Source organism: Diabrotica virgifera, chromosome 8, assembly GCF_917563875.1.
Source record: "Diabrotica virgifera virgifera chromosome 8, PGI_DIABVI_V3a".
Lineage (NCBI taxonomy): Eukaryota > Metazoa > Arthropoda > Insecta > Coleoptera > Chrysomelidae > Diabrotica > Diabrotica virgifera.
The window spans coordinates 43058886-43079861 of NC_065450.1; the positions used below are offsets into that span (position 1 = coordinate 43058886).

General features: G+C 31.2%; 2 protein-coding genes across 7 annotated transcripts in view; one reads left to right on the forward strand and one right to left on the reverse strand.

Annotated features, from left to right (window-relative positions):
- Positions 1-20976, forward strand: part of LOC126889923 (E3 ubiquitin-protein ligase MYCBP2) — a 743799-nt gene that overhangs the window by 187072 nt on the left and 535751 nt on the right. The window lies entirely within an intron of this gene.
- The window catches only part of LOC126889925 (uncharacterized), a 64252-nt gene continuing 44809 nt past the window's right edge, over positions 1534-20976 (reverse strand). For 2 of the 3 annotated variants that reach the window (XM_050658665.1, XM_050658666.1), the window contains exons 2-3: positions 6866-7086; positions 1534-2797 (exon numbers count right to left, since the gene is read on the reverse strand). In XM_050658665.1, coding sequence (XP_050514622.1) covers positions 1595-2797; positions 6866-7024 — 1362 coding nt within the window. In that variant the 5' untranslated portion in view covers positions 7025-7086 and the 3' untranslated portion in view covers positions 1534-1594. Of the gene's footprint in view, positions 2798-6865; positions 7087-17043; positions 17372-20976 lie in introns of those variants that run through there. The other variant, XM_050658664.1, reaches the window with a different exon arrangement.

Below are 20976 nucleotides of genomic sequence, written 5' to 3' on the forward strand. Positions count from 1 at the left end.
CTTTGAAAGATTATTTTAGCACCAATATGCTGTACAAAAATGAAATTGGAAAATTTGTTCACATGTCCAGGATAAGGTTTGAGCTTCTTTTGTCCAATTTGCACTTCTCAAACAACGAAATTGCCTCAGATGATAGGCTCAAAAAATTCCTTCCCTTGCAAAATTTGTTAATCAAGAAGTTCCAATCAGCATATACTCCTGACAAGAATGTGTGTATAGATGAGACGATGATTCCTTTTCGAGGACGACTGAGCTTTCGCCAATATATACCGGGGAAGCGTCACAAATACGGTGTGAAATTATTTAAACTATGTGGAGTGAAAGGTTACACATACAATTTTAAAATTTATACAGGAAAAGAGCAAACACCTAATGAAAAGCCAATTGGTACAAAAGTGGTGCTACAGCTTATGGAACCACTTTTACATTCAGGTCGCGTTTTGTGCACAGATAATTATTACACTAGCGTGAATTTAGCACACGAACTTCTGTACAAAGACACATTTAATAGGCACACTGAGAAAACACAGGAAGCATAATCCAAAAGTAGTAAGTGAGGCTAAATTAAAAAGGGGTGAATTAGTCATGAGACAGAGTAACAGTAAAATCATAATTGGAAAATGGAAAGACAAAAGAGATGTCATGTTTCTCACTACGGAGTCTGTGCCTGAAATAGTGGACGTGCCAACAAAAAGGGGTGTCGTGAGAAAGCCTTCCACAATCGTGCAGTATAATAATGTGAAATCATTTATAGACGTCTCTGATCAAAAAGCATCATATTCATCAGCAGTGCGTAGGGGTATTAAGTGGTATAGGAAAGTTTCAATTGAACTTTTGGTTAACACATCTATTATAAATGCACATACTGCATACGAGGCTATAACAAACAAAAAGATAAGTATCACTAAATTTAGAGAAGAAATCGCCTCAGAAATTTTTCGTAATCAAAATATTCAGATGAAAAATTTGGATGATCGTCGTGTTAACCAAGAAAGAAATCACAAACTTTCCGAAGTGGAACAGAGAGGTCGTTGTACAAGATGTTATAAAAATAATAGTGCTAGAAATGGACGTAACTTTGCTATAAAAGAAACAAAAGGTGTTAAAACATCTTGTCTAGCATGCAGTGATAAGTTTTTGTGTACCAACTGCTTTTTTGACACTCATTACTGTCAAGCAAAAAAATGAACATTGTGTCCAAAAATGGTACACATAGTTTCTAAGAAGATAATTACGCATTTATTTCTGCCACAAACTGTGTGTACCATTTTTTGACACGGCCCTTACACATGATTTTTTTTTCAAAAAAATACCTAAATGTTGATATTTACATGTTTTTAGTATTAAATATTGTGAATTTTACCAAAATATAGTTTCAGTTTCTGACAAAAAACTTCAAATTTATAGCCAGTAGCCAAAGTGTTAAGCTTGAGGAACTCTTTTCGAGTAGTTAAATTAAGAACTAGTTTAGATATATTAAATTCTCTTACAGAAGAGCTTATAACATTAACAAAGGAAGCCAATAAATCTAAATTGAACTTAAATATTTTTAATAAATATTTTAGTTTACAATTAAATAATTTGGTACATCTATTTACAAATCAGTTGTAAGGAGATCAGTTCTTTCTACTATAACATGTAATTCAGTCTCTCTATACGTCCTACCATCTGGAACTATAAGACTTAGATTTCCTTTCTTTTCACTCTTTTTGTCTCCATATTTGCGTACTCTATACACAAATTTATAATACAATACTAAGCCTGAAATTAAGGCTATCACTAATGTTCCAACAACACAAACTATAATTATTATAATGTAATAATTGCTAGCTACTGAGCACATGTGAGCTTTAAAATACTTAACTGTCATAAATTCATTATTAGACCTGCACTGTAAGTCTTCGTAATATGAACTGTCTTTAATTTTTTGATCGGTATCTGAACAATCACAGTCTCCCAGGTAAATATTTTTGAATTGTACATTGGGCTCTGACACACTCAGTGCTCCACTGCTGAGTTTGCCTAATCTGTTAGAATCAAAAGCGAATAAGGATTCACCTAACAGCATATCTTTTCTAAAAGTTATTCCTCTGAGAGCACCATCATCCATATGTGTAAAGTTGTTGTTTCGGAAAATAACTCTGCCTCTTGATATAACTTTGAATGCTTCTCCATTTAAATCTTTGACGTTAGTATTTGTCACTTGAAACACTAAAGGGTTGTATACAGTAAATCCTCCCGGATAAACTGTATCAAAGGTACAATTTTCTATGGTAAAATTTTGGTATACGGTGATATTGGAAAACGCTCTACTTGGTACTAGATCAGCATGAACATTGATTAGCTCTACGTATTCCGTCGAAAACTTTTTAAAACCTTGTACACCTACGTTCCTCAAAACTGAATCCCTTATTGATATTTTTTCAGTCTGTAGTAAGTTAACGAACGCCAAGGGATCTAAACGTTCAACATTCACATCTTCAAAAGTTATTTCACTAATTCTACCTGCGAAAGCATGACTTTGAATTTGGGATATGTTACTCTTATAAACGTTAACTTTTAGAGAAGGGACAGTGATGTCGAACCGTTCTTCTTCTATTTGTCCGCTGTTTTCTTTGTATCCATACCAGTTAATACTGTCTGTATCCAGTTGAATGTTACCAATTTTACTTAAAGATAATGCCCTTAAGTTTCGCATGTCTGCTACAGCATTTGCTTCCATTTTAACTGACTTACATCCATTGATTAAGATTTCTGAAGTCGAAAAGGAGTTAATGGAGTCTGCTTTGATTGTCATCTGAAAAAGAAATTAGTATTGATTAATACATTTATATACAGTGTGAATGTTTGGATATGAAAAATAAAAAAAGAATGTGTGTGTGTACTTTGTACGCACGTAAGGAGTTATACTTCTATTATAATATAATCTATATTAAATCAATATACCTAGATTAAATATATAATAAATCAATATACCTATCTACTTTAAACAGTTTTTTTGTATTGTATTAAACTAATTTTAGAAAGAACAAAAAGAGTACCAAAAATTAAAATAAAAAAAAGGATCTGACTTTGTCAGGATTTGAACAGGGGACCTCTCGATCACTAGCCGAATGCTCTACCGATCTGCTACCACGGTTTTTGTATTAAGTGGATCATTTCTCGGACATAATTACAATCTCGGTGACAGATACTTTAAATGAAAATAAACATTTTCAATAATACTTATTAGGAGGAAGACAAATCCACAGACATAAAAATTATAATAAATATATTTACTAAAAGCACTAATAATATATTCTTTTCACGCACACCTTATTTGCGCTACATAACTTAAAAGATGTAGCGAATATTTAATACCATACTGTCCGTGTGCGCATGCGGCGGGGAATGTAAAAATTCACCCTCGTGCCTAAAGAAGTATAACTTCAAAAAACAAAAATATCTCGACGGCCCGACGTCACCTCACGAAATGGATCGGTCAAATAGTTTTTGAGTTACAATGTCTTGAAAAGAGCAGTTTTGATAAAAACGCGTTTAAAGTATTGTCAACTTTTATTTTCCATTTCATTTTTGTCTGTCAAATCATAAAGTGTTGCACACCGGAATATGTTTTTGAATCTCGGAGTCATTTACAGAAGAAAATGGGTACAGCTGTTGACCGCTGCTCACTACGTTCAAGCGCGCTGATGCGAACCTGCTGCAAAGCGAGTCGAAGGTAGGGATATTCAACATGCTGTATTTTCGGTAATTTTGCTCCAATGAATTTAAAATTGTCAGAGAGTATTTTTGAGGTTATGTACTTGCATTTAAAATCATAAAAGAAATCTAAAATTTTATAATTTTCAAAGCCCCCCTTAATAAAAAAAAAACTTCGTTTAACAAGTTTCAACCATTTGTTTACCAATCAAATTTTATTGAAACAAAAAGTTAAAGGTACATTCCATGTCAAATCACTCAGGCAAAAAATTTTGGATCTCCGATTTGTCTGAAAATTGGTATATAGCTTCTGCGGGACGTAAAAATAAGATATTTAAGATCAAAAAATCTTCTTCTTCTTTTTTTCTCAAAATGTTATTTTATGCGATTTTACAGTGATTTGGTGTTTATTTAAACAAATTTGCATTTTCTGTCGTAAAGTATCAATAAAACACATAATAATTTGATAGGAAGGACTCAAAAATGTCATTATATGGCATTATAACAAGTTACTTTGAATGAAAACAAGTTTTTGATCAAATTTTAAAGTGTAAAAAACGTTAGAATACCGTTTTTTACATTTTCCTCCATTCCCAAAATACATCAACATCGATTTGGCTGAAAATTTGCCCACATAGAGCCAAAAGATAGGACTTTAAGTGGTTAGAAGGATTTAAGTTATATTACAATACCAAAAAATTCACATGCAGTAATATCAGACTCAAAAGTATATATTAGTCCAGTCGGGATAGCATTTGACCTTGAATGCCGAGCTGCCCAAAATTTTATTTTTCTTATCTTTAGCGGAGTCAACAGTAGCCTAAATTTAAAATCACGAATGAATTCCTCCGTTACGTTAGCCACCATCTTGATTTTAAAGGAGAACCTGTTTTGCTAAATATCTCCGCCATTTTTAACTTTTCGACAAAAATGGTAGGAACTGAAATTGTTCCAAATAAATCATATTTACAATTATTACAATTTCTTTTTAACAGTTTTTGTCGTGAGGTCGATATTTTCGAGTTAATTGTACTTACAGTAGACGCCTATATTTTTGACTATAATATTGCATGTAACTTTTTTGGTATTGTAATATAATTCAAATCCTTTTCACCACTTAAAGTCCTATGTTTTGTCTATATGTGGGCAAATTTTCAGCCAAATCGATTATGATGTATTTTGGGAATGGAGAAAAATGTAAAAAACGGTATTTTAACGTTTTCTGCACTATAAAATTTGATCAAAAGCTTGTTTTAAATCAAAGAAACTTGTTATAATGCCATATAATGACATTTTAAGTCCCTTCTATTAAAATATTATGTTTTGCATTTATACTTTACGATAGAAAATGCAAATTTGTATAAATAAACACCAAATCACTGTAAAATCGCAAAAAATAACATTTTGAGAAAAAAAGAAGAAGATTATTTGACCTTAAATATCTTATTTTTACGTCCCGCAGAAGCTATATACAAATTTTCAGACAAATCGGAGGTCCAAAATTTTTTTTGCTCCAAAATTGAGTGATTTGAAATGGAATGACCCTAAAACAGATAAAATAGTTCTATGATGTATCGCCTACGTGTTAACGTTCATTGGCTACCGCGCAAGCAGTGTAAACAGTTAAGCAAATGTAGGTGATTGCACCGATCTGTTTACCAATCAAAATAGATATCAAAATATAGGTTATTAAAGAATCTTTTAAATGATATTAAATAATTAATATTTTATTAAACGCGATCATGCAGTGTTGAATGTTCCAATCCTCGACTCGCTTTGCAGGAGGTTCGAGCGAGCGCACTTGAGCGTAGTGAGAAACGTTCAACAGATGTTCCAATTCTTTATTGTAAATTACTCCGCGATTCAAAAACATATTCCGGTGTGCATCACTTTACTATTTGACAGCCAAAAAAGAAATTGAAAATAAAAGTCGACAAAACTTTAAACGCGTTTTTCTCAAAACTGCTTTTTTAGGCGGTAGACATTGTTACTCAAAAACTACTTGACCGATTCACCTGGAATTTTGTATATATGTATTTCCTTTATGCTTATTTCTTGTTTTAACAATAATAAATATGTTGATTTTCACTCTTTTTTGCAAAAAAACTTCTTGTTTTGACTTCTGAGTGATACCAAAAATCAAAAATCGTTAAAACAAAAAAGCTCGCTAGCGCTACCTCGAGAAACTTATAAGCTAATAGAATCTTTTTGAATGTTTTGTTTATCGTGATCCAATGATGAGTTCTGATGTCCACCGCAAAAGCCATTTTTCTAGGTGTCTTTAAAAATCAAATTGTGTATTATTCTCTGAATTGTACTAAATATGCTTATTCAATTTAAAAATAAAATAATTCTACCATGCTTTCAAAAAATCACAAAAGTGTCCTTGAAATGTTGATTTCAAAACATACGCCCCCCTTAAGGATAGCTATGACAAAATTTTGATAGGCAACCCATGCAAGTCGAATTTTATCTATGCATGAAATTTAATAAAAAAATATTTCATCCGGAAAGCAGATGGTTGAAGATTGTAACAATTGGAATGCTTACTCAGATAAAAGGTTTGGGGGTTGGTCGAAATAGAGGAATAAACGAAATATTTACTGAGTAAGGGAGACGATGTGGAAATTGTATATATTAGAGAGAGCAAACAATCAATTGCACATATGCGAGACGGCTGCTCGTGTTTTGGTTGGAGAGCGTAAGGTCATGAATCGTTTTAGGGGATGGTGTGGGAATAACTAACTATGAAAACAAAGATACAGATCTCTTACTTTTTATGAATAGAAAGATCCCTGATATATTTTATTTGGGCACCTTACAGGATCTTTATATATTTACTCAGTTGGGTATAGACTTGAAAAAAATTCCTCTTCCTTCTGGGAGATGATAACTCTGATAGGGCTTTTTTTCTGTGTTTTGCTGCTCTGGTTGAAATTTTAAAATTTAATGAATGGAATTTTATGATAAATACAGGTAGATTTATATAATTAATAATAAAAATAGCGTAAAGAAAACTTTACTGCTACAAGGTCAACCTAGATTCGGATCCCGTACTATAAGCAATGTTGCGAATTTTAGCGCTTCCTTTAGTCGACTACACCTAATCGAAAACTAAACGTATTGTATAAGAGAAGAACTCCAAAATTAAATACAATACACTCACCTCTGCTCCGTTTTCGCAATTGCAAGATAACTTTGCCATTGATCCTCCGTGCCATGTACACCCATATTTTCTGTCATCAGCAATGTCTTGCGACTCTACTATCTGATACAATGCAATAAATGAAATAGCCAAAAATTTCAAATTTCTAAAAATTCTCATTGTCACAGTCCATCTCAGCTACATGCTGGGTCCTTGTTTCAATTATTTGCAACAGCGCGAAACTGAAAAAAAAATAAGAATGAGTATAAAATACCCTAAATAGCTAATGGTAGGGGAGCCAAAGCGGGGATTTTTGCAGTTACTCGAGCGCGTCAGATTATCGCATGGGGAAAACCTTGTACCCTGTAAATGTACCTCTACCATATCTGGACTCTTAACACAGGGGAGTTCGTTAAGGGGGGCTCGAAAAAAAATCTATCATTAGAAACACTCGAAATCGTCAGATTAAGATAAGGTAAGTTAAGTACACGCAAAACAGTGTATCTTTAAAAAATCTGTCGATCGATTTAAGCGGGGCTTAAGGAAATGGATGAGCCACAAAATTTCACAAAAAAAGCGAATATTTCGCGAAATGAACGTCAGATCGAAAAACTGAAAAATATGTGTTCTACTTCATTTGAAAAATATGTGTTCAATATTTTTCAAAAATCTATCGAATGATACCAAATACGACCCCCACGGAAAGGGGTGGATGATAATTTTAAATAGAAGCTCCCATTTTTTATTGCAGATTTGGATTCCTTACGTCAAAACAAGTAACTTTTATTTGCGATTTTTTTTCGAATTATGGATAGATGGCGCTATAATCGGAAAAAACGATTGTTGGAAATGGAAAATTAAATTAAAAAATGGAATGTCCCCACTAAAAAATGGAAAAACTCCTTTTTGGTTTTAGGACCTAATCTTCACAACCCAATAAGTCCCCATAACGCTCCAGTAACTGCAAATTTAGCATACTTATCTCCCCTGCTATAAATAGGCACATTTCAAAAGAAATGATTTCATTTAACAGTGCCGTAGGTAGGTACTGCAAAATTGGTTAAACTGATTAATTTGTAAAAAAATAGTTCAACCTACAATTAATCATTGTTTATGTGATAAGTAGGTAATAAATGATAATTCCATAGTTTAATTATACAATAAGTGAATTTAGGTACTTAAGTAGAAATAGAATTTCCCTTGAGAATTAGAAACATTACAGTCAAGTTTCTTGTTATTAAGAAAACACCCCACAAATTTATAATTTGAATTATTGTTTTGAGAATAACTTGTCAATTGACCTTCTTGTTCTTCAGTCAATTTTAACATGTAATATAGTCATTCAAGTTTTAAGATTTATGTAATTCAATCTAGATATTCTTCAGTACATTTCACTTTTTATTCTGAATTTTAATTTTTTTAACATTTTAAATTTTTGAATAATTTTAATTTACTAATTATGACACTTACTGGACGATGTTACATTCAAAGAGGCGTCAGACAGGGATGCATTCTAACTGATATGTTATTTAATATCTACTCGGATATAATTTTAAATTGAATTGTTAAATTAAATGATAATTAAATAACATTTAAATGGTTTTCAGTTTTCACCCATGTATTTAGTGGCTTGTTATTATCATTATGCTATATGCTATGTTATAATTGCGTAGGCATTTAATCTGCAGATTATTTTTTTTTTGTAAATTCACATCGATAACGGTGTAATAAATCGTTTATGTTTGGGATGGATGCCAGGCAATAAAATATTTTATACCTACATAAAATATTTTTGATTCGATAGTAAAACATGATGTTACAATTACAGTAAATTTAGTTTTATAAAATTTATAAATCATTGTATCATCACATTTCTAAATCCTAGACTGTATAATATTCCTGTGTCATGACTTTGAAGTCGTTGATAACTTTATACACAGTGGAAGTGTAAAAATACCGACCTAGACAAAATTAGTGCATCGAAAACTTTTTTATCATCAGTTTTATTTTTGCAATATAATATTGTCTAGCCTAGCATTTATCTGAGAAATATGTTCTTAAGGGCCTCCATATACGGACTGAACAGTGCAGTCGAGACCCAACTGCAAGTGCGGTCATGTTGCGGTTGGACTCTACTGCAACCCGACTGCACCCTGCACTCTGGTTGAATTAGCTTATGGTAGCACAATAGTGGCTTATGGTACCACAATTAATACTAATTTAATTGTAACACAAATAATTGGGGAGGTTTAAGGGAACAAACCCCCATAAAATATTTATTGCGTGCACAAAAAAGATGTTCCTATCATAAGAAAGCCACATGGCCATTTTCAATATAAAATTTCTAAGAGTTTTCGATATATTGAAAAAATCGATTTTCATTTTGTAATTTCAAAGGGCTGTAACTTTTTTTATGTGCACATTTGTACTTAGGTAAGTGAGGTTCAATCAAACTATTTTTGGTCCCAGAATGTGTGATTTACTTATGACGTGCCTTTTTGTTACCCCCTGCATAAATACATAATAATAAACCATAGGCGTGGCCATAGCGGCCACCGTGGAACCCTACTAATAACGCGCTATAAAAAGTAGTCACTCCCGTCGGTACTCCCCAAGTAACAAGCACCGTTATTTATTGTCTTTCGTTTTTTAAATATACAGGGTGTCCAGAAACTCTACCGACAAACGAAGACAGAAGATTCCTCAGATAATTTTAAGATATTTTAACCCAATTCACTTAGTCCAAAAATGCTTCCTAAAGGAGCTAGAGCTCTTTGAAGATGGCTTCTTGTAAGTAGTTTTTCTTAAATAACTCCAGAACGCTTCTATTTCAAAAATTTCAAAAAAAAACTATTTAGAAATCTGAAAACTGGTAGATACGTTTATTTATATGTCAGAGATGAATCGATTTCATTAACTGCGAATTTCTAGTACGGGTCATATGCGTCCATTTTGCATAAGCATTTTTGACTCTAGGTTATTAAGTTATGAGGTATTCTAGTACTAAAAGTTACTCTTGGTTTAAGTTGATAAAATACACCGTTTTTTTTTTTAATTTTTTTCAATTTTCAAATTCAAAAAACAAAAAATTTTCAATTTGATTTTTCTAGAAAACCGTGTGTCCTACGGACTTAAACCAAGAGTACCTTTTAGTACTATAATACCTCACAATTTAATAATCCAGTGTCAAAAATGCTTAAAAGTTAAAGACAAAAAAGTTATGTGATAAAATAACAGTTTTCCTACCCAAAACGGACGCCTATGATCGGTACTAGAAATTGGCAATGGATGGAATCGATTTATCTCTGGAAGATAAATATACGTACCGATTTTCGTTTTTCTAAATTGAAGCGTTCTGGAGGTATTTAAGAAAAACTAATTACAAAAAGCAATTTTCAAAGAGCTCTAGCTCCTTTAGGAATAGTGTTGCCAGGTCCGATTTGTTTTTAATCGGTACATAAACAAAAACAAATCGGGATTCAGGGTTGTAGATCGGGACAAATAAACAACAATAGCCCAGTAAATTACCGTTTTGGTGTGTAATTGTCAGAGTCAACTCCGAATTGCATGAAAATCTGGTTTTAGGTTCTACTTACTGCCTACTTCAAAGTTGAAATTGTACCGTTGGTCGGTTGCCTTTACTTGGGGGGTGACAGTTACAGTTACCCCTTTTCGGGGGTAAAAAACGCGCGTTTAAAGTAAGTCCCAAAATGGATCAACTGACTAACTCTAAAAAACTTTTGTTCTATATAATTTTTAAACTAAGTCAATACTTTGCGACTAATTTTATCGAAAAAAATATTCTTAGCAAAATTGTAGCTTTTAAAAAAAGCAAAAAAAACTATATGTCCAGAAAGTCTATAAAACCAGTAAAAGCAAAGTTGTAGCTCATAAAAAATACGTTCTTATTCGTCAAATTCCAAATCGAATTTTTCAACTTAAAATCACCAAAAAATTAAGAAATTTTCAGGCAAAACCTATTATTAAAATTAAAATAAAAATCTTTTATTTTGTTTTATATAAAAGTCTCTAGTATTAAAACTAAGCGAGTTACGCTCAAAATAAAGTTGGCCACTTTTTTGGTAAAAAAAAAATCGTGAAAATTCGAATAAAATTAATTGTTACCGCTTTACCATTTACTTTATATGTGTATTGTTTATACGATCTGTTAGGTTTAAAAACAATTTTTTCCTAACATATTGGAAAATGCCCTGTTTTCAAAAAAACTTAAGAAGTATTAGGGATAATAAAAATCTCAAGGAGTAAAAAGTAGGTAGGTTTTGCTTTTATAAATATGATAGATTCATTTTGTTTTTCCATAAGACAAAAATTGGTTAAAATATGGCTTAATATTTTGCATACACTCGTGATTAGTGACTCGTTCAGGCCCTTTCAGTCATGTAAAAATACATAAGTAAAGTAAATTGTTTGTAAAGCGGTAACGATTTTTTTACCAAAAAAAAAGGAGTCAACTTGATTTTGAGCACAACTCGCTTAGTTTTGATGCTAGAAACTTTTTTAAAACATAAAAATAAAGCTTTCTTAGTTACTTCACATTAAAATATTTGATTTGGAATTTGAAGAATAAGAACGTATTTTTCATGAGCTACAACTTTGCTTTTGCTGGGTCTATAGACTTTTTTTAGACTAGAATTTTTTTAATTTTTTTATATTATGCTACATTTTTGCTAAGAATATTTTTTTCGATCAAATACTTACTTTTTGAGTTATTTGTGCAAATCGCCTAACAACGTTATTTTTTTGTGGAAAAATAAACATTTTCAATCGTAAATAACTCGAAAAGTATTAACTAAGTTAAAATTCTGTAGAACTAAAATTGCTTAGAATTAGTCAATTTATCCATCTCCGGACTTATTTTAAAGGCGCGGTTTTTCACCCCCAAGGGGTGACTGTCACCCCCCGAGTAAAAGCAACCAACGGCACAAGCCGTCCAAATTTTTCTTGCAATTCGGAGTTGATCCTGAAAATTACACGGTATCGCCGTATTTACCGTTCATTTACTGGACTACAAGGTGTTTCTATATGTATTTAATCCTACATAATAATAATAATCAGACGAAATTACAAAAAAAATCGTAGATTAAGTAAATTATTTATTTTTTATTAAAATTATATTTTTCATTCGATTTTGCCGCTTTTAGGAGTGCCTTGTTTTTATAACGTAGTTGTAAAATTCACTGCAAGTCCGCCTGAAATTGGTTTTCGTCGGTGAAAATCGGGACATTTAGTGTCCCGATCAGGTACAAATCGGTACGCGTCCCCAGACCCCTGAAAATCGGGATGTCCCGCTCAAATCGGGACACCTGGTAACGCTATTTAGGAAGCAATTTCGGACTAGGGGAATTGAGCTAAATTGTCTTAAAATTATCTGTCAAGAAAAATTGGAGTAAGCCAGAAAAAATTGGAGGCGTCAGAAAAAATTGGAGGGAGTCGGAAAAAATTTGAGAAAGTAAAAACAAATGAGGAAAATACGATATAATAGGAAGATACCAAAAAAAATTGAGTGCAATGACTGTAGAGGGCAATTATTAATTATATCCCCCTTCGCATGAGACGGGCAAAATCACTAATATGGTAATATATTCTAATAAATTAACAAAACTTATTTAAAAATCTTATTTCTATCAAAAAATTGTACCTGAAAATTTTAAATGCAATCATGAAAACGTATTGTGTGAATGTGTGCCTAGTACGTCTAATATACTTACCGTTGCACGTCATTATCTACGTCAGAGATCTAAGTTGACATAGTTGACAAAGTATAAAAAAATCCTGAATCCATTTTAAATTAAATAGATTACATAATTATTACAAAGAAAACAAAAATTAAAAAATAATCTTATATTAAAGTAAATAATTAAAACAGAAATTATAATAAAACAAATACTTATAATAAAGAATAAAAACATATACGAAGTGTCATCACCGCAACTGTCAAATAAATGTTACCAATTTATGCCAAAATGTCACCTTCGTTTCGATTACAGTTACAGTGTGTTCCGAACAACTGTGCTTCATAAAAACGCTTTATAATCCATTTATACAAATTAAAGGAAACATATTATTGTGTATTTGTTTAAGTTAACATTAATAGAAATGCAAAGGCAAAGTTTTCAACCTAATAGAAACATTAATAATATTGAAAAATATTAAAAATATTACTAAAAGGTTTTTAATTGAAAACTTATTGGTCCATTTCCCTGGTAACACCTCCATGGCTTCTAAAAATTGCAAGCCAGATGGATGCTGAAGCGAAGAAGACAACAGGAATTCAAAAACTTACAATTCATGACCCCGTCTGTTCAGCTGGTAAATTCCAACAAAAAATGGACCTAGTTACTCAAAGGAGTAAAGACCAATTAGACCAGGGCCCATCTGTAAAAATATTACCTAGTACATTTGGACGTTGAGAGGTGACTCAAATTTTTTTGCAGAAATTGCTTGAAAATAACTCAAATAATAATATTTGAGTTATCCTCCCTCTCAAAATGGTCCGGAACATTGTTTAAATAATCAAAATGTCAAAAAATGAAGGAAAAATTCGATTTTTTTCATGGTTTTTTGATTACAACTTTAAAAGTATTCATTTCCGAGAAAAGTTGTACTGGCATAAAAGTTGCGTAACTAAATTTCCTATAATATAGAAATGGTTAAATATTTAAAAAATAGTCACCCTTGTTGCAAAATAGCAATAATTGCGAAAAAACCATACAAAAACAAGTATTCGCATTTTACGTTTTTCAACCATTTATGCTACACTTAGAACCTTCATATTTTACCCAGAAAAACTTTATGATACAGTAAAACGATACTCTAAATTTCATTAAGATCGGTTAAAGAGATTTTGCAAAATAAATTTTGCAATCCAGCTTTCGCAAAAAAATTCATTTTTTCAAAATGTTACAGGACTGAAAATAAAGAAGATAGCAAGTTGAATTTTTTTTTGCTTATAGAAGTTTACTGTACCTTTCATCTGCAATTTGCAAAACTAAAATCGATTAACTACTACGGCGTCAGGAATTTTTTAAATAAACATTAATTATTGGTGCTACGCGCAGGACAGCGGATAGTTTGCTCTGATTGGGCATTCCAATGACCTTTGATAATGATTGATATATTTTAATTTTTATTACATTTCGATATAAATAAATTTGTTTATTGCAAAATAAAAACACATACTCTATCCTTTGAAATAACACTTTTTTTAGCAAAAAACTTTCTTTGTTCATATATTTTAACTTAGAGAATAAAAGTTTATTATTTTTAAACATATGCAATTGTTTAAACAGTATTCCACAAACAATAGTAAAGTAAGTTTGATTTTTGTGGAATTAAAATATTAAAATACAACAAAATATAGAGTAAGAAAATAATATATTAGATAAAGATTGGAAGAAATTTTGATGGAAATCAACTTGTGTGAATAGAACATCGCTGTCCTGCGCGTAGCACCAAAATTTAATGTTTATTTAAAAAATTTCCTGACGCCGTGGTAATTAATCGATTTTAATTTTGCAAATTGCAAATGAAAGATACAGTACACTCCTATAAGCAAAAAAAATTCAACTTGCTATCTGCTTTATTTTCAGTCCTGTAACATTAAAAAAAATGAATTTTTTTGCGAAATCTGGATTTCAAAATTTATTTTGCAAAATATATTAAACCGATCTTAGTGAAATTTACAGTGTTGTTTTACTATATCATAAAGTTTTTCTGGGTAAAATATGGAGGTCCTAAGTGTAGCATAAATGGTTGAAAAACTTAAAATGCGAATACTTGTTTTTGTATGGTTTTTTTCGCAATTATTGCTATTTTGCAACAAGGGTGACTATTTTTTAAATTTTTAACCAATTCTATATTGTTGGAAATTTAATTACGCAACTTTTATGTTAGTACAACTTTTCTCAGAAATGAATAGTTTTAAAGTTATAATCAAAAAACCCATAAAAAATCGAATTTTTCCTTCATATTTTGACATTTTGATTATTTAAACACTGTTCCGGACCATTTTGAGTGGGAGGATAATTCAAATATTATTATTTGAGTTATTTTCAAACAATTTCTGCAAAAAAATTGGAGTCACCTCTCAACGTCCATCTCAAAACAGATGCGCCCTGGACTAAATATAAAAATAAAGATAAAAATTCCATTTTTATTCAGTTGCAATGCGAAGGCAAAACCGTCTTATTCTTCACTTAGAACAGGGAGCGCAAACCAGCACTCTAAATCGACGATTTTCGACTCTAATTGAAGTCATCATCAGAGAGGGGTAGGTTTGCTGCTCTCTGCCCGAAGTGATAAAACTCCGAGAGCTTGTCCCCGCATTGCAACTGTCGTTTATGGAGTAGGTGACTAGCGTCATCTGGCAACTGAAAGGCAAAGTTTTCAACCTAATAGAAATATTAATAATATTGAAAAATATTAAAAATATTACTAAAAGATTTTTAATTGAAAACTTATTGATCCATTTCTCTGGTAACACCTCCATGGCTTCTAAAAATTGCCAGCCAGATGGATGCTGAAGCGAAGAAGACAAGAGGGAATTCAAAAACCAGCTGAACAGACGGGGTCGTGAATTGTAAGTTTTTGAATTCCCTCTTGTCTTCTTCGCTTCTTCTTTTAGTAATATTTTTAATATTTTTCAATATTATTAATGTTTCTATTAGGTTGAAATCTTACTTTGCCTTTCAGTTGCCAGATGACGCTAGTCACCTACTCCATAAACGTCAGTTACAATGCGGGGACAAGCTCTCGAAGTTTTATCACTTAGGGCAGAGAGCAGCAAACCTACGCCTCTCTGATGATGACTCCGATTAGAGTCGAATAAAAATGGAATTTTTATTTTTATGTTAATAGAAACCTTCAAATATTATTTGAATATAATAAAAGATGTCTAGTGGCTGAAATTATTTTACTCGGCAAAATGATTCTAAAAAATGTTGTGCCGGTGAGTGTAGAAGAAAACATAAGGTACAGGACCTGAATAAATACAGAGAAATTCAGAGCAACGTCAGAAAGAAAATTCAAGAGGCAAAAAAGATGCAACTCTTCGAGAGATGCAAGAAAATAGAAGATTAAGATAAAAAGTATGATAGCTTTAATTTACACTAAAAAAAACATAGAAATGAGATGTTCTAAAAATAGCACAAGAACGAACATCCTTAAAAATGATAAAGGGGATATTATTACCGATGTGAAGGACAGATTGTTTCACTTGACCAATTTCATCCAACAACTATTAAATTATGAAAGAGAAGAGCTGGCATTTGAAACCATAGAGCATACCGGACCACAGATATTACTAAAAGAAGTCGTAAGTATATGCCATAAAAAATATAAAATAGGACAAAGCTACTGGTTCAGATGATGTGTCCATCGAATTATTATGTCATTAATGAAGACCTGATTGATGTAATGGTTGAACACAAGAATGGTTGAACCTGCTCAGATCATAGCACAATGGCTTAATCACAGCACATACCTACCGCCTAAATATTTCGAGTTGGTATCATGTGACGTCACGGGCTATGACGCAGATGACGTGCAGCGGTAAGTACCTATATTAGACGGAGTTATACAGTGATGAGCGCACTAATATACGGCAAAATATCGCAAAAGATGGAAAACATATTAAGTTGTGAGGTAAAAAGAGATGAACCTAATAGAGGTGTTAAATTTAGCAATAGTAAACACGTTGACATTGTATTGATTGTTTCCCACCTTTAGACGTATCGGACGAGTTTGGCAACAACCACTGTCACAGAGAGAGTTTTAGTTGACATACTCCTCTGATACTTCTAAACGTGGGAAACAATCAATATAATGTCAATGTATATGTTACTATCGCCAAATTTAACACCTCTACTAGTTTTATTTCTTTTTATCTCACAACTTAATGTGTTTTCCATCTTTTGCGTTATTTTGCCGGTTATTACGCGTTCATCACTGTATAGTTTTGCAAAATGCCTCTTATCTGTAATTGTGTAACGATAAATTGTTTTTATCTACAATAATTATTGTATACCTATTTAGAGATCTTTGATACATTTAATGATCGTGCTTTGTTTTGTACCATCAATTACTTCATATTTATCCTATTTATTAAACAAACAGTAGTCTCCGAAGAGGTTGTCATATCAAACAAAAACAAATACTTAGGAAAATTAAAAAGTACATACCCATGTATCCATTATTCATTACATAGCAGAATAAATCGATAACTGGGCAAACATCACCAACGAAATACTGACAAACGAGTATCTATCATTTATTACACATTTTGTTTGCTCAATTATTAAGCACTTCGTCAGAAACACACCTTATACTAAGTTTGTTCACTTTTTAAACATTCGACACGTCTCTGTTAGAACTAAAATGTGAAATAAAACCAGGTGAATAATGTTTTGTATCTGCGATAAGATCGGTAATATTCGAATTGTACGAGGGAGGATTGCACTTAATAATAATTAGTTAACTTTAATCGTTCAATTGAGAACTAGACTAAATTATGACGTTAAAAAATTATGACAATTTACTCTCTTTTAAACACTTTAATATCACAAAAACGACCAGGGCCCCCGTAACGCGGGGCACGCGGGCGCAACCCCCAAAGGGCGCCAAACCGAAGGTTTGGTAAATAAGAAATATTTATTTTAAATGAGATAATCATTTTTTTTTAATTTTAATTTTAATTTTTTCATGAATACCTAGAGAATTCTTAAAAATCAAATATTGTGGTATTGCTGAAAAAATAAATAATATTTTAAGTATTCTATATTTGGTGTTAATAATTACTAATTACTATTATTGTATTTTTTACTTTTTACTATTTTTCTATTCCTCCGTAAAAGATGAAATATTATAAACTAGATGTTCCTGAGTTAAATCTAAAACCCCTAAGTGAAACGAGTGAAACAAGATGGTCGAGTAGGATAGAAGCTATCAAGCCCTTCAAATTTCGTATAATTAACATTTGTGAGAATCTTACAGATATAGCAGATGATACCTTTTACATAGAAAATAGACAGTGTTAGAATAATAATTGATCAAGTAGGTACTAATTTCGTTAAATAGTAGATTTGATATGATGTTATTGGTTTTTTAGTACATTAAGGGCCGGTTGTTCGAACGCTAATCAACAATGATCATTATCAAATATTTAATTACTGTCACCAAAACTGTCAATGTCAACTTTGTTTGGGTTGCTGAAAACATAATTAATTACAATTATGAGATTTATTATTAATTATGTTAATAATTATTGTTATATTAATTGATTATAGTCTCAGAATTGTAATTAATTATGTTTTAGCAATCCAAACAAAGTTGACATTGACAGTAATTAATTATTTGATAATGATCATTGTTGATTAGCGTTCGAACAACCGGCCCTTAGTGTATTTAATATAGATAGATATTTTGTCTAAAAACCTCTCTTGTTTTGTGTAAAAACTAAAACTGTCTTGATCTTCAACAAATGCTAACTGATCAGAACAGAGGCGGATATTGCTGAAACTGATTTATTTAGTTAGATAAACGCTTTAAAATTATTTTCATTGCACGACTCATCAAATCCTCTTCATAATCTTCAATACATATTTGAAAATATTTAACTTCATCTTTACCAAATATCAGTATTTCATTCAGAATCCTCCTCACTTTAAAATTTTAATTAAAAATTACTTGAGGTCTACTATGGCAGAGAAAAGATTATCTGGTTTGGCAATATTAGTTATCAAGAACTAATCAATAAAATTGACTTTAAAGATACATATTATAAAAGAATTTGCTACAGTTAAATCTAGAAAAACACCTACTTCAGGGGCGTCATTTGATAGAGTCAGGAGGGGCATTTGCCCCCTCTCTTTAATATTGGAATATACAAAATTACTATAATAATTTATTTGTAATAATTAGGAACATAAACTTTATAATATATATTAATCATTCATTACTAATGGAACAAAATAACTACAGTATCAATTTGTAAAGTAAAACAGTACAGTTCCTACTTCTCAGTGTATACCTACAGTAAAAATTTCATCCTTCTTCTACTGCTTGTCCCCCCCCCCCCAATCAAAATTTGAAGTGACACCCCTGGCTTATTTAATTCGATTTAGATTTAAGGTAAGTACCGATTTCTAGATTTAATTATCATATGAATGTTTTATTTGTTTTTTTTGCCATCATTAGCAAATCAGTTACAAGAAAAGTAAAATTTGAGTTCTTGCAATTTCTGTTGTTTTATTACAAGTAAAAAATTAAAAATTATAGATTTTTTTCATAACTGTATATACAGTTACCCCCATTAATAACTTATTAATTTTTAGCACATAAGCAAAACGCTCGGACAGGTCGATTTTTAAAATAATCATAGTATATTATAGCATCAATGTTTCGAACTTTACGCGGTCCCTCTTCAGGTGACAGTGATAACTTTGATTTTTTTAAATCGGAAAGTACATCATGTGACACCTCTTTAAAATCTTTTGAAAGACTGATTACAAAAATGTATAATACTTTAATCCTTTTTGAGAGTGTATGCTCAAAATTTCGGTCGAAATATTTTGAAATGTATTCATTTTTTTCGAATCCTGAGAAAACTAATAAATATTTTTTAAAAATTTAAACGCAGAATGAAATATTACAATATTATCGAGGGTCAATAGTCCCTGAGAACTTCTATAATGATTATTTTAATAAGTCATAGAGGTGAAAAAAAAGAAAATTTAGTCGGATTTTTATTTTAAATATAGCATTCAAAAGAAATTTTTGTTTATTCTATGGGACTTTCAGCCCTCGGTAATAATGTAATCTTTTATTCTGCGTTTAAATTTTTCAAAAATACCTTATTACTTTTCTTAGGATTCAAAAAAAAATGAATGCGTTTAAAAACAATTCGATCGAAATTTTGCGCCTACGCTTTTAAAAAGGATTAAAGTATTATACATTTTTGTAATCAGTATTTCAAACACTTTTAAATGAGCTATCACATGATATACTTTCTCATTTAAAAAAATCAAAGTTTTGCCTGTCACCTGAAGAGGGATCGCGTAAAGTTCGAAACATTGATGTTATAATATACTTTGATTATTTTAAAAATCGACCTATCCGAGTGTTTTGCTTATGTGCTAGAAATAAATAGGTTATTAAGGGGAGGTCACACTTATTCCAACGCACTGTATGTAATGGATTTAAAGGGCGCTAAATTATGTGCCGCACGCGGGCGTCGGTAAACCTTGCGGGGCCCTGAGAATGACCCCAGGTCCAGGAGAGAACAGCATAAGTCAGATGAGAATGGAAATTACCATGATTATTTCATTCATAGGAGATTCTGACCAATAGAAAGCTACATAAATCTGAATTAAATCGATAATTTTTGATAATTGCTCGTCGTTAAGTATATTACGTCAGATACCCTTCGTTGCTACGAAAAAATACATTCAGTGACATTAATGACAATTAATGTTCTAAAAATTATAAAAGTGATGACTTTCAATCGTCAAATATTTATAAAAACTTTGTGTTTAATTGTATTAATTTGTACTTACATAAATAAATTACAATAAAATTTTGGTTTTGAACAGTTTTATTCATGAAATAATCGCAACAAATTGCACTCGAACTCTAAAATTAATATAGAATTTTAGAGCTCTTGTGCAATTACTACTGATTATTTCATTCATAGGAGATTCTGACCAATAGAAAGCTACATAAATCTAAATTAAAACATTAATGACAATTAATGTTCTAAAAATTATAAAAGTGATGACTTTCAACCGTCAAATTAATATTTATAACAATTGTGTGTTTAATTGCACTAATTTGTACTTACATAAATAAATTACAATAAATTTTTGGTGTTGAACAGTTTTATTCATGAAATAATCGCAACAAATTGCACTCGATCTCTAAAATTAAGGAAAGTTTTTCGATAAATTAACTATATGTTGTTCCATTGTTCTCAGGTTAATCCTGCATCCAAATGTAGCCCCAGATTCAAGAAGAAAAGAAGCTATGTCTTTTATTATCTGCTTTCTGTCTTTCCTTTCATTATCAGGAAGTTATATCTGTTGTGTATGAATAAATATTCGAGATATAAACATGGGTAA